At 39.0% G+C, this 14,533-nt stretch overlaps 1 protein-coding gene across 3 annotated transcripts in view; it reads left to right on the plus strand.

The window, feature by feature from the left end:
- Window positions 1–14,533, plus strand: part of Tespa1 (thymocyte expressed, positive selection associated 1) — a 40,644-nt gene that overhangs the window by 22,516 nt on the left and 3,595 nt on the right. For all 3 annotated transcript variants that reach the window (XM_006514006.3, XM_030245238.1, NM_183264.4), the window contains 6 exons: window positions 1,803–2,009; window positions 2,874–2,916; window positions 9,371–9,426; window positions 10,110–10,163; window positions 10,977–11,013; window positions 11,463–11,561. In XM_006514006.3, the coding sequence (XP_006514069.1) occupies window positions 1,847–2,009; window positions 2,874–2,916; window positions 9,371–9,426; window positions 10,110–10,163; window positions 10,977–11,013; window positions 11,463–11,561 (452 nt within the window). In that variant the 5' untranslated portion in view covers window positions 1,803–1,846. The remainder of the gene's footprint in view (window positions 1–1,802; window positions 2,010–2,873; window positions 2,917–9,370; window positions 9,427–10,109; window positions 10,164–10,976; window positions 11,014–11,462; window positions 11,562–14,533) is intronic.

Here is a 14,533-nt window from a genome sequence, read left to right on the forward strand (position 1 = left end):
CTGTTTCTATTATAGCTTTTATTTCCTTTTCTTTTCCTGGGGAAAATCTCATGTGTTTCCTAGAAAACCAAACAAATCCAGAAAAAAGAAAAAAGAAAAGAAAAGAAAGACAAGCTAGACACTAAAGGTGTGATCACATCCTTTTGTGGAAATTTGGCCTTCTTAAACTTTGCTAATTCTAAACTTTTAAAAAGCTATCTCCATGCAGATGAAATAAAGTGGAAATGTAAAGATTTTTGTTTTCCTTTTCTTTTATTAATGGGGAGGGGGGAGCAGAGGACAATGGTAATGTCTTCCTGAATCTCTTTTTACCCTATTTTTTGAGACAGGGTTTCTCACTGAACCTTAAGCTAATTGAGCTGACTAGGTTGTCTAGCTAATGAACAAACTCCAGAAACTGATCCTCCCAGCTCTGCCTCCACAGCTAAAATTACTTGGCTTATATGTAGGTGTTGGAGATCTGAACTCAGGTTCTTATACTTGTGTGCCAAGCACTTAACTGACTGAGGCATCTCCCCAGTTCCTCAAATATTTTAGTTTCAATGCTAGATTCTGAGATGCAAAATTACAAAGAGTAAAGAAAACAGTTCTTTTAAACATAGTCTCTATTGAATTGTGGCTTTAGATTGGTCTGCCTGAGCCTTCTGAGTGCTAGAGCTACAGGTATGGACCAACATACCTGCCTTAAGAAAAGTGTTTTTTAATAGAACATTTCAGCTACCACAAGAAGTAGGCATACTTTAAGTCAAAAAATTTCCTCAGTGGCCTGTGACTCCTGTGATGTTTAAAGCTTTTAGACTTACTGACTTGAAATACTTGACCTGGTACTTAGATTTTTTTCAGGCATTCCTACTTTTGGTGGTGGTGGTGGTGTGCCAGGAAGCATTTGTGAACCCCAAAAGACCACCAAGGAGTTGATTCCAATGCAATCGCATTAGGGTCTCTTTATTCAAGTTCGAGCTTGGTCCACACGCAAGAGATTGGGAGGGGGCAGCCCTAAGGTTAGTTTGAGGCAAGCATTTATAAAAACAAGAAGGGGTATCTAACCGAAGAGTACACATGGAGTGACCCATGGCTCCAGCTGCATAAGTAGCAGAGGATGGCCTTATCAGGCATCAATGGGAAGAAAGGCCCTTGGCCCTGTGAAGGCTCAATGCCCCAGTGTAGGGGAATTCTGGGGCCAGGAAGTGTAAGTGGGTGGCATGATGAACATGAGGAGGGGAGAAGGTTTCCTGAGGGGAAACGGGGAAAGGGGATAACATTTGAAATGTAAATAAATAAAATATCCAATTTTTTAAAATCTAAAAACGTGCCGGGGGGGGAGGGGGGTAATCTCTCCTGGCACACCTCTGATTGGGAGTGAGAGGGGGAGCATTATGGCCTTTAACATAATTGGCTGGTGCTGGAAGCCAAACCATAAACTTAACTACTGCGTTTTTCCTGATTGATGGTTGTAGGAAGTGAAGTGCCAGGGACAGGCTTGTAACCTGGGGATGCAGATTTGTTGAGGAATAACCTGGAAACTGGTTCCAGACAGAAGTCTTGTTGGAGGGTAAACTGACCGGTCTGTTAGTTAATTTGAACTCAACCTTAGGTCAAGTTCTCTAAGATGAAGTCTGAACTCAAAAGATCTGGTATCTCAGTGGTGGATGGGTTGAAGCAGCAAATGGCTAAGCATCATTTCTTTCCTGATTAGGCAGTGAAAAAGCTTTTTGCACAGACAGACAGTTAGACATTCACCTTTAGAGGAGTTGATATGAAGAGATGGTAAAAGATATTTTCCCCCATGTTTCAACTTTCAGGAAGGCATCAGTTTGATAGGAAGGCCTGAAAGTGGGCTCGAACAATGGAGGCATCGGTACTGAGCCCCACATCCTGGGAGAAACGAAGGGCCTGGTTACGACAGAGTCGTAACTGGCAAACCCAGGTCCTGGAAGAGGAAGCAGCAGCAGCTCTTCAGGATGCACTGGATCCCGAGCCTTCTAGCCTGGATGATGTTTTCCAGGAAGGTAAGAAAATGCTGAATGTTACATAGATGTCTACTGTATCTTGCACAGGATGGCTATAGCCTCTACTTAGAGTAGAACCTTACAAAGTGTCATTATGACTCTTTTCAATGATTGTAAGGGAGAGGTATAGTATCATATGATACATGAATTATATGAGGCAGCTATAGGCATATATGGTTGGGAAACAAAAAGGGACACCTTTCATGAGAAACTTCTGTATGAGTCAAGGAACAGAACAGGGTTTGTCTGTGAATTAAGTGTGTGTAACAAGACTACAAATAGTTTATGCGCAGATTTAGGTTGCAACTTTGATACAAGTGACCTTTGAGAAGTTTCACTGAAGATTTTTCAGACTCATTGAAGTAGTTGTCCTTTTTCCAAAAGCCCATGTCATCTGATGTTCAAAGAGAAATACCAGAGATGTAGTCTGAAACAAAAACAGTAAAACCATCCTTGTTTATTTGTTAGGGAAAAAAAGCACAGGGCCATCCCTTTTGTGACATTTCTTCATTTTCTTTTCTTTCTTTTCTTTTCTTTCTTTTCTTCCTTTTTTTCTTCTCCTCACTGTTTATTTTTGGGAAAGGAACCATCCCTTTTCCCAAATTTTTAGAAAAGAAAGTAGAAAGCATGGTTGTCTGTACACTGGGAACTTTCTGAGGTCTACAGGAAAGAGGAGACATGTCCAACATCTTTATATATGAGTACATTCCTTTTATATGCATGCAGGCACACACACACAAAACCACCATGGGTAAAAGGGTCATGCTGTGGCTTGTGTAAGGACAACTTGCAGTATGCCTGAGTTACATAGGGAGGTGTGGTTTTCTTTGGTTCCCACAATCATACAATGTCTGCTTTTTCTAGGGAATCCAATCAATAAGATTGAGGACTGGCTGCAGGGCTGTGGGTAAGTGCTCAAAAGCAAAAATGTGGCTGGCAGATAGCTGTGATGATGGACCCAGTCCCTATGAACTCAGAGACAAGGAAGACATTTGGGACTTGGGTCAGTTGGTAGTCCAAGCTGTTGGACAAATGAAACTTGAGGCTGAGATGATATTCAGTAGGAAGGTTGAGAATCCAGGAAAGATCTGGGATAGAGTTAAGAGAAAATGAAACTCTGCATCTACTTAGAATCACAGGCATGAGTGGTAGGCCCCTCCCATTGGCTTTCCCCATTACTACAGTTTTATATGATATGTCAAAAAAAAAAAAAAAAAGAATAGATGGAGGTAGATCATTCCTCCTCAGGAACAGAGTACAACAGGGACTCAGGGGCTACAAAACCATGAGGAGTTCAGAGGCTTTAAAGTATATTGCTTGTTTTCTCTAAGGTGCTTTAAAATATAAGGCTCTCCTGAAATTCCACCAGCCTGTACCATTTTAGACTCAGTCTCCTTGGACACAGGGAAGCTTCTGTGACCTAGTTATGTCTGACTCTTCTTGCAAGAGTGACTTCTAAGATGTACAACTTCTGCCTACTCCTTATTTTCCATCCAGGAATGTCTCCAGGCTTATATAACCTTTAATCCAAACTCATCAATTAACTGACATAAATAAACCCACACTTGCTTATTTGGCAGGGAATAAATAGTACTGAATAATCCAGGGATGTTTATTTTAGTCTGCCTTGAATGGCAGTGCCAAGAAGTATTTATTTTGTGTTTTTTTCCAGTTGTTTAAAAAAGGTGTGGCATTTCTTACCCTAATCTTAGACACAGTTCATTGAATGTAAAAGGCAGCCTTCTAGTGGTGGAAGGTGACGATGGTTTGCAGGTTTTGATGAGAAGCCATGATGAAAAGTCCTGGTGCTACACTAGACCCATTTCTTCAGAATGAGTTTCACACCTCCTCCCTTGGGCCTTCCTTATTACCAATTTTCCTTGAGTTTGATGATTGTAGCATGGTTATCCTGCACTTTATGGCTAATGATCACTTATAAGTGAGTACACATGTCTTTCTAGGTCTACATTACCTCACTCAGGATAATGTTTTTAAGTTCTATCCTTTAGCCTGAAAATTTCATGATGTCTTGATCCACATCCTTGCCAGTGTGTGTTGTCCCTTGAGTTTTTGTTCTTCCCCATTCTGAAAGGTGTAAGATGGAAACTGAGTCATTTTGAGTTGCATTTCCATGATGACTAAGGATGCTGAGCATTTGGACCATTAGAAATTCTTCTGTTGAGAACTCTCTGTTTACCTCTGTACTCCATTTTTCATTTGGGTTATTTAGTTTGTTGGTGTCTAATTCCTTAAGTTCTTTATATATTTTGTGTATCAGTCCTCTATTGGATGTAGGGTTGGTGAAGATCTTTTCCTATTCTGTAGGCTTCTGTTCTGTCCTATTTGAGTGTGTTGTTGTTGCTGTTCTTGACTGTGTGTTCTTGAGTGTGTGTGTGTGTGTGTGTGTGTGTGTGTGTGTGTGTGTGTGCGTGTGTCTGTATTCTATCCTATTGATGGTGCCCTTAATCATGCAAAAGATTTTCAGTTTCATGATGTACTATTTATTAATTGTTGGTCTTAGTGCCTGTGCTATAGGTGTTCTGTTCAAGAATTTGTCTCCTGTGTTTAAGTCAGTTTTCCACTTTCTCTTCTGTTAGAGGTACTGTATCTGGTTTTATGTTGAGGTATTTGATCTACTTTGACTTGAGTTTTTTGCAGGGTGATAGATATGAGTCTATTTGCATTCTTCTACATGGAGACCAGCACCATTTGGTAAAGATGCTTTCTTGTCCCCATTGCTCTTTGTCAATTATCAAGGTGCATAGGTTTATTTCTGAGTCTTCAGTTCCATTCCATGGATCAACCTGCCTGTTTTTATTCCAATACCATGTGACTTTTATTACTATTGCTCTGTAGTATAGCTTAAAATCAGGAATGGTGATATCTCCAGAAGTTCTTTTATTGTACAAGATTGTTTTAGCTATCCTGGGTTTTTGTTTTTCCATATGAAGTTGAGAATTACTCTTTCAAGGTCTGTAAAGAATTGTGTTGGAATTTTGATGGGAATTGCATTGAAACTGTGGATTGCTTTTGGCAGGATGGTCATTTTATACTATGTTAATCTTACTACTGATCCATGATCATGGGAAATCTTTCCATCTTCTGATATCTTCAATTTCTTTCTTCAGCAAGTTAATGTTATTGACGTAGCAGATATCGGGAAGGCTTGCCTAACCTGGATGTTCCTGGTGCAGCAGGCCTACAGTGAGCAAACTTGGGTTGGGCAATGGAATTCAGTGGGCAGTGCATGTCTTAGAAAAGCTGGGCATACTCCAGGGGGCATGGCCGGCAGGGAATTGGGGGCAGCAGGAAGGGTCTAACCTGGAAGCTCCTAGTGTAGCAGGCCTGGTGAAGGCAGGCAGAGCAGTGGCCAGTACAATGGAGATGAGGAGGGCAGCACACAGTTCCATTTTTTTATGTTTTAAAATAATTTCAGTATTTAACTTTTTTAATATGCTATAAAGAAGCCTGCAAATTTTCTTACTTTTGCTCTTGAAGGGCAGTTATTATGCATTGAAAGTGTTTCCAGTTTTCTTTTTTTATTATCCTTTATATATTTGCACTATATTCATGCACTGTATGTGGATGTTTCAGTTAACAACAAGCTGCATACGGTCCTCTAAGGTTAGTTATCAGGTAACATGTAGATAGAGCTCACATACTCATTATAAAGTCCAGTGTTCAAAGGCTCAATCCAAGCTGATTCTCAAAAACAACCAACAAAATACCTTCCAGATTACAACCTGATAACTATAGAATGAGTATATTATATTTAGGTAGTAATAGTGAAATTTGTTTTTGCAGAAATTAGAATTTTAACCAGTCATTTTAATGTAAATCTTACTGAATTGTAGCATATAGATCAACAGCATTTTAATTTTACTTTAAAGCATATTAAGTTATTATTTTTACTGAAAAAATTAATTAGTATGAGTTAATACTGTTGAATGAATTTTCACAGAACATTACCAGCATTTTAAAAGCCTTTTAAATTTTTGGTCATTTTCCATTCATTCTTCTGCCTTACAGGATAATCAATATCTTGACATAACATTATACACAAGTTATGGTATTTTCTGAACTGTTTTCTTTGACTTTATATTATTTGTAATGTTCATCTATGCATTTTTGTGAAGCCATCAACCTCCTTTTTTATTATTGTGCAGTATTAACTTACACACTTATTATAACATTTTTTTCACTTTCCAATAATTAGAGATTCTTTGGCTTTTTCTCTGGCTTATTTTGACTAGTTTTCTTTTGCTGAATATATACAGACATTTCTATTGAGTGTAAAAGTGAAATAATATCGTTTTAATTGTAATTCTGATGATAGTAAATACACTGAAGAAATTGCTGCTCTAATCAAAAATCTTTCAAAATATGAAACTTTTAAATGCTAGGATGGCATCATATGTAGAAAATTCTACACCTAGCCTCATGTGTGTAGTGGTAGATATTTAATCTGTTTTATGTTCCTGGCAGGTGTGCATGCCTCCTCTACACCCACCCAAGTGTTTTGGATTCACAAATGAAAGACACATACCTGTATTCTTATTTTTAATATGTCCTAGGCAGCGGCTGAGCCACTTTTTAACTCCACATGACTAACACATACTCCCCTCTGGTATTCCTGAGTTATTATTTACTAAATCTATATTTCACCTTTGCTGCCCTGGACCCTGCTGGGCAACCCACTTTCCCCTTGTACCTATACTTCAGCTGTCTCTCCCTCCTGTACCTCCGGTGTGCTCCATCACCCACATCCTCATCATGACAGAATCCCCTCTTCCTCCTTCCTCAGTCCCTTCCTGAGAATCCTAAAAGTCCCACCTCTGTCTCCCTGCCCAGCTATTGACTGCCTGTAACTTTATTAACCAGTCAAAAACCATCTGGGGACAGGCTTCCTTTAGTCCTGTAAACAGGTTTGGGGTAACATAATTAACATGAGAACACAAACTGCTACACATGTAATAGGTAACAGTTGAAAGGCAGGCACTTTGTATAAAATATTATATAAAGTGACTGTGACGTTTTAGACTTGATTCTCTTTCCCAATATATATTATTATGTATATGTAAATATTTCATTTAGTCCTGATCACTATTGTTCCCACACACTTACCCCAGAAATGGTCCAATTTTACTTTCCTGATTTCTACAGTTATTCTAGGAAGTGTTTTCCCAATGGAAAATTTGGAATTAGGGTCCTCCAATGAAAGAGAACATGTGATATTTGTCTTTTGTGTTCTGAGTTACCTCACTTGATATGATCTTTTTCAGTTCCATCTATTTACCTGAAAATTTCATGATGTAATGTGTTTACAATTAAATGCCTTTTCAGCTATGATTCAAGAAAACCATTGTGTTCATTCACAGAAGTTGACAAGCAGCTACAAGCTGGAGGGATTAGGCATGTCGAGAATGAGTTAGGATACTCACAGCATCAGAGAAATCCTTCTTAGACTTTTGCCTGGCATCTGAGAAGAAGGGAAGAAGAAAGAAGAGGAAAAGTTACTATCTTCTTGAGTTATAACTCAAAAAAAATGCAAGCTTAGCAGTACAGTATGGCAGAAGCTCTGTAAGAGAGTGCACTGTGGGTAGGCTTCTTCCCATCCCTTAGCATGTCCTCAAATGAATCATAGTGGTCTTCTGGACAAATAATTGACAGGCCCATATGGAATAACTCTTAAGGAAAGAAATAATAGTATGCAATGCTCTAATCTTTGGGGGCAAATCAGAATTTCCTATCTCCACTCAAGATCAGAGGAAGAACTGAGATTCTATTCCTTGACCAGGAAGAATTAACTTTCCCTTAATGGGCCTCAAAACAGTCTTGATATCTCCATCTTTTGATATAGCATTTTAAATCCTAAGAAGAGGCAGTTGTGGCAGTTTCCTTTCTAAGGTTTCTGGGGAAAGAAGTGGAGATCTAAAACTGATTATGAGGAAAGGGCTTTATTCTCTATGGCCTCCAAAGGTGGTAATGCCTGAAGTAGTACTTAAAAATAAAGTGATAAGGTAAAACATAGATTAGGCAAAAGAGCTCAAGAATCATGAAAAAGAATATAATGCTGTGTTTTTTTCTAGTTTCAACCCTCTACTAGTATTTCTGATTTCCATGATGGATGTGTGCATTCAACTTTCTGTGTTAAAGCAGTAAGAACCAACTTCACATTCTGAAAGACTCCAACCTGTGCTATTTCTTCCAGGAAGGGATTATTAAAGTTAGACATTTTGGGCGCTGGAGAGATAGCTCAAAGGTGAAGAGCACTGGTTGCTCTTCCAGAGGTCTTGCATTCAATTCCCATCAGCCATCTGTAATGGGATCCAATGCCCTCTTCTGGTGTGTCTGAAGATAGCTACGGTATACTCATACAAATAAAATAAATAAAATTTTTAAAAAGGCATTTTCCCCATTGACTAGTGTAATTAGAATTAGACTTGACACATCACTGAATACATACGTTACATTGCTGATTACAAAAGTTTCATTGCTACTTAGAAAAAGTGATTTCTTAGAAAGAAGGTATGTTATGAAGTAATGGATTTTGTAACCTGAAATTTTTCACACCTTTCTTCTGTTAAAATCTGTATCCAATAATTATATTATTCTGTTACTTAATATATAAATTAAGATAAGACAAGACTGGATCCCAGGTGCTTTGATCCCAGCTCAAAGCTCTTTTATAGATTACTTTGCTCACCCATTTCAAACAAAGGGAATTTGTTTTGTTTATAAAACTACTGCTACTTCTCACTGTCTGTTATACTGATTTCCCATTGTTGTTCAGGTCAAGATGGTGAATGGGTGATAAAGTACCATTACCAGTTTTCAAAATATCTATCCAGGATGCAGTTTCCTCTGTTTCTTGAAAGATGTGATAGTCAAGCAAGAACATGGATGCTGGGAAAGTAAAGAGATGTGGGTAGATATGGTGAACTGACAAAAACCTGAAAATAACTGACATTTGTATACATTACATGGAAATTATGACATCATAAATTGTCAAACTCTAGCTATTAGATCACTAGGAAGTGACGGAAATTATGGTATAGAAAAACTCTGTCCTATTATAACGTATTTCTCCAGTTTTGCTTCTGTGGGTTTTTTTTTTTTCCTATTTTGATAAAGATTGATGAATCATTGCAAAACCAACTTCAGGCAAAGTGGCCATAACAATAGTAGCACTTTTAGAAATAAAACACATTTCAATCTATGAACTTCTCAGTCAATTAACCACAGCCTAATTGTCTCCAATATAAAAGCAAATTCAGTCGTTCTGACTCTCATTGGAAAAGTATGTGAACATGTGGGGGACATTTGAAAAAAGACAGTTGGAAATGTAATTATATTTTTAGTTGTAGAGACACTGAAGAGGGCCTTTCTGAAGAATCAGGGCAATCTAACTACAGTGGTGAGCTGTTCTTTTTTTTTTTTTTTCTATTTGGATGCTGTGCAATGTGCTCTCACACTCTCTGTCTCTCACTGTGTCTCTCTCTGTGTCTCTGTCTCTGTCTCTGTCTCTGTCTCTGTCTCTCTCTCTGTGTGTGTGTGTGTGTGTGTGCTTCTGTGTCTGTGTTTATATATATCCACATTCATATTTACGCTTGAAAATGAGTGTCTTTAGCTTCTGAAAAATACCATTTGTTATAGAACAGTCTAGAAAGTACAAATGGAAGTACTACCTCAAAGCAAATGTTCCCTAATATTCAGAATTTACCTGTTAGTGGTTGCTTTGCTAATAGTTGCTATTAGAAAATAACCTCGAGAACTATGTACATTTATATTTGTTTATCCCTAAGTGTACTGAGACACCCTCATGTGTTAACTACTTAATAGAAGATTGTGCACATGATTATAGGTGACAAAATACACAGATAAGTTATAAATGAATGTATGTAACCTTGAATCAAACCATGACAGTGATTGCTGATGTAAAGTTTGGGGGAAGCTTTGTGAATATGTAAATATCTAGCACATTTGTGTAGTTATGTGAATCTAAGGACATGTTCAAGTGTGCTGTGTGTATGTGTGTGTGTGTTGTGTTATGTTCTGCCTTTATTTTCTGCAACTTTTGTGTGATTTTATTTTTGGTAGGATATTCTAGCCATGGGACAAGCTTTGAAGATGACTTGAGTCTTGGAGCAGAGGGTGAGTGGCTCAGCTGTGTGATGTTGGGATCAGTACAGAGAGGGTCACATGGTATGATGTAAGGATGGGGTGGAAGGAAAACTTAAAGAATCAGGGTTTCTCTGGGGTCCTATCTAGATGGAGAGAATAGGTTGGGTTTCTAATTTGTTTAGATATGTGATAAACACAGAAAGTACTCCAGATTTAGAAATATTTCTTAACCTGCTTATAATGATTCCTGACAGTCTTTGCATGGTGCTTCAAGACTATATCAAAGCACTATAATATTTGCTATATACTTACCTTTGTGACTTCTTTTCCTTGTTAGAAGCCCAAAGAACCAAAGAAGTTTAAGAGCTTCTTGCTCCTTTTTCTCCTACTTCATTTTTATATTGGATATCAGACCCAGTGACCCATCCTGCTAGGCTCTATCACTGAGCTACATCCCCCCTGAGAAGCAGTTTTAAGAGGCATATTTGATGCAGGAGGATAAGGACTTAAAATATAGAAGGACTGTCTCTCCCCAGTGTCTCCAGATACTTTTAAGATAGGCAGCCATGTGATTGATGAATAAGCCATGTGATGAGCAGGAAAAGGATCCTAAAGATCAGAGTGATGCTGACCCTCACGTCAGAGAATCTCTTGACTAGACCTCAAGTTCAGACTGCAAGCAAAGTGTTCTCTGACATGTCTGTTGCACTTGTTAGGCTATGTTTGATCCCAAACTCTGTACCACTGAGTAAAACAGTGGTGTTATTTTATGGATAGAAAAAGAGCACGTGTGCTTTCAGCTTTCCTTTCTAACTTGTTTTTGCCTTTCTGTTTCTATCCAAGCCACATTACTGTCTACCAATGGAAACCTCTTCTCTAGGTAAGTATGAAGTTTAGACAGTTTGAATGATATCACCCAAGGGGACAACGAACTAGATGAGGTTACAGAGTCAGAAATTTTAAGGAAAAATCCAAAACACACAGTAAAGAGAAAAGCTTTTTTCCCCCCATAATTTATTTTATTCACTTTACATCCCCATCTCAGCCTTCCTTCTCTCCTCCCAGTCCTGCACTTACAAATCTCTCCCCTATTATTCCCTTCCCTTCTCCTCAAAGAAGGAGAAACCCCTCTCTGGTACCACCCCACCCTGGGACATCTAGTCCCAGCAAGACTAGGCATATGAAGAGAAAGACTTTCTAACCAGGAGGGGGGGGAGGGCATAGTCTAGGTTTCCTCAGCACAGGGAAAATACATTCAGTAGGGGGAGCTTAAGGTCAAGGCATAGATTAGAAACTGGAATTGAATGACATCACCTTTCATCTCTTTAGGAATTTCCTCCAGACACCCAGGCTTTGCCAGTTACTTGATCTTGGCTCTAGTTTGGCTTCCAGCAGCATGACTGGTGGAACCAACAAAACCAGTTCAAGGTAAGTTTTAGAGGGTTAGTTTCATTGAGGGATGAGAAACTAGGCTCTGCTTCCTGGAGCTTATATACATTTTCTATTTACAGTCAAGAAATATGGTGATGTTTGTACCAAAATGAGGAAGGGGTGTAGAGGAACCTTCTTCTTAGAAATGGATACTATGTACAAAACATAGGAGCATCCTTCCACTGAACCTATACAGGAGATGTAGTAAGAGTACTATTACAGTACCTAGTTCAATAAACATTGTGTATTTTTTTAATTAACTAATTTGTTGGTAGAAGCAATACAATACAGTTACGTCCAAGCGTTAAATGCATGGAACTTGCAAAGCTGAGGCAAGATCTGTCTTAGGATCCCATCCATTCCATAGAGCGGACAATATTCCTGTACAAATAAATCTAAAACAAGATGGAAAGTATTAGTGGGCTATAATAAGAGTGTCAGAAATTTGAGGACAAAATTTCAACTTGAGATGTGATACTGAGACTTAACTTTTTCTCCATGTGGCTAACCCTACCTACATAAAATTCAATGACATGGAAATGTATAGAAGTAAGATTCAGGTATTGTATTAGTCAGGGTTTTCTAGAGTAACAGAACTTATAGAATGAATCTCTCCCTATATATAGAAAGGGTATTTATTAGTGCCAAAAGCCTGCTGGCCTGGAGAGAGTAGAGGCAAGGCATAGAGTAGGACTCTGGTGTGACTTTAAAGTCTGATGGTCTCTGGAAGTTCTAGCTCTCTAACTGTACTGATATGTTAATAACTTCTAAAAAGTCCTTAAAATGTACTTCCTCTTTCTGAAGGTAAAAAGCTGTTGGCTTAGGGGATTGACACCTGTAGCCTAACAGCAAGGGGAGGGTGAGGGAGGGCAGGGGGGCATGTTAAGTAATGTGGCCTTTGTTCTATCTCAGCAAGAATTGCGCAGCTCTTTTAGCTTGCTAGTTGGAAGTCCCTGGAAGAAAAAGGGACATTCTGAAAAGTGATTATAGTGTTTATTACTAAGTTGTAAAAAGTTTCTTATGAAAGCTTTTGAAGAAAGGGGGAGCAGAAAGATCCTAAGTGAGGCAAGGGAAAAACTCTTTTTCTTGTCTCTTTGTGCTCAGTACTTATACATCTTTCAGGATACATGATCACATGGTAAAAAGTTCACCACAAGTTCCCACATAAAATCAAATCATAAATTGAAGTAGAAGTTTACAACAGAGAATGTTTACATGCATATCCATTAGGAGTAAGTATCTGGCTAAACATCCATCACCTGTCTCAGCTCCACAGGTTCACTGAAAGTTAAAAACCATAACTAAGTTATTAGTAAAGTTTTGTATAGATAAACACAGTCAATATTTTATATTCTGTCCTAGAACTTGTAATAAATCATTAGTACCCCTTTTTATGACCTTTGGTTAATTGTTTTACAACCTCTTGGAATGTGCTCTGAGTAAGAGAAAGTCTAGTTACTATCTAGAATCAATTAACTGGTGATACATGGGAGACTGACATCGTTCTCATTGCAGTTTTGACTATCAGAAAAGGATCTAATAGCAGTTCCACTATAAAAGAGCTTAATAATCACTGATATAATTTTAGGAATTCTTATAGGATCATCATTAAGACTCCATTGTTGAAACAGTTATTGAACACAGATGTCAAGTTATTCAGAATAAGAGAATGCATGGCAGGGAGAGGGGTAGTACTTGATCTTCTCTGAAATAGCACTTCTCCAGATGAACAAAGTGCTAGAAAGAGCGACACCTCTCTAAATCAGGTATTGAATGTACCTGAGGTCTTTTTTTTTCCATTTTTTATTAGGTATTTAGCTCATTTACATTTCCAATGCTATACCAAAAGTCCCCAACACCCACCCACCCCTACTCCCCTACCCACCCACTCCCCCTCTTTGGCCCTGGCCTTCCCCTGCACTGGGGCACACAAAGTTTGCGTGTCCAATGGGCCTCTCTTTCCAGTGACAGCCGACTAGGCCATCTTTTGATACATATGCAGCTAGAGTCAAGAGCTCCGGGGTACTGGCCAGTTCATAATGTTGTTCCACCTATAGGGCTGCAGATCCCTTTAGCTCCCTGGGTACTTTCTCTAGCTCCTCCATTGGGAGCCCTGTGATCCATCCATTAGCTGACTGTGAGCATCCACTTCTGTGTCTGCCAGGCCCCGGCATAGTCTCACAAGAGACAGCTACATCTGGGTCCTTTCAATAAAATCTTGCTAGTGTATGCAATGGTGTCAGCGTTTGGATGCTGATTATGGGGTGGATCCCTGGATATGGTAGTCTCTACATGGTCCATCCTTTTATCTCAGCTCCAAACTTTGTCTCTGTAGCTCCTTCCATGGGTGTTTTGTTCCCACTTCTAAGGAGGGGCATAGTGTCCACTCTTCAGTCTTCATTTTTCTTGAGTTTCATGTGTTTAGGAAATTGTATCTTATATCTTGGGTATCCTAGGTTTTGGGCTAATATCCACTTATCAGTGAGTACATATTGTGTGAGTTCCTTTGTGAATGTGTTACCTCACTCAGGATGATGCCCTCCAGGTCCATCCATTTGGCTAGGAATTTCATAAATTCATTCTTTTTAATAGCTGAGTAGTACTCCATTGTGTAGATGTACCACTTTTCTGTATCCATTCCTCTGTTGAGGGGCATCTGGGTTCTTTCCAGCTTCTGGCTATTATAAATAAGGCTGCTATGAACATAGTGGAGCATGTGTCCTTCTTACCAGTTGGGGCGTCTTCTGGATATATGCCCAGGAGAGGTATTGCTGGATCCTCCGGTAGTACTATGTCCAATTTTCTGAGGAACTGCCAGACTGATTTCCAGAGTGGTTGTACAACCCTGCAATCCCACCAACAATGGAGGAGTGTTCCTCTTTCTCCACATCCTCGCCAGCATCTGCTGTCACCTGAATTTTTGATCTTAGCCATTCTGACTGGTGTGAGGTGGAATCACCTGAGGTCTT

Source organism: Mus musculus, chromosome 10 (assembly GCF_000001635.26).
Source record: "Mus musculus strain C57BL/6J chromosome 10, GRCm38.p6 C57BL/6J".
In the NCBI taxonomy this organism is placed as follows: Eukaryota; Metazoa; Chordata; class Mammalia; order Rodentia; family Muridae; genus Mus; species Mus musculus.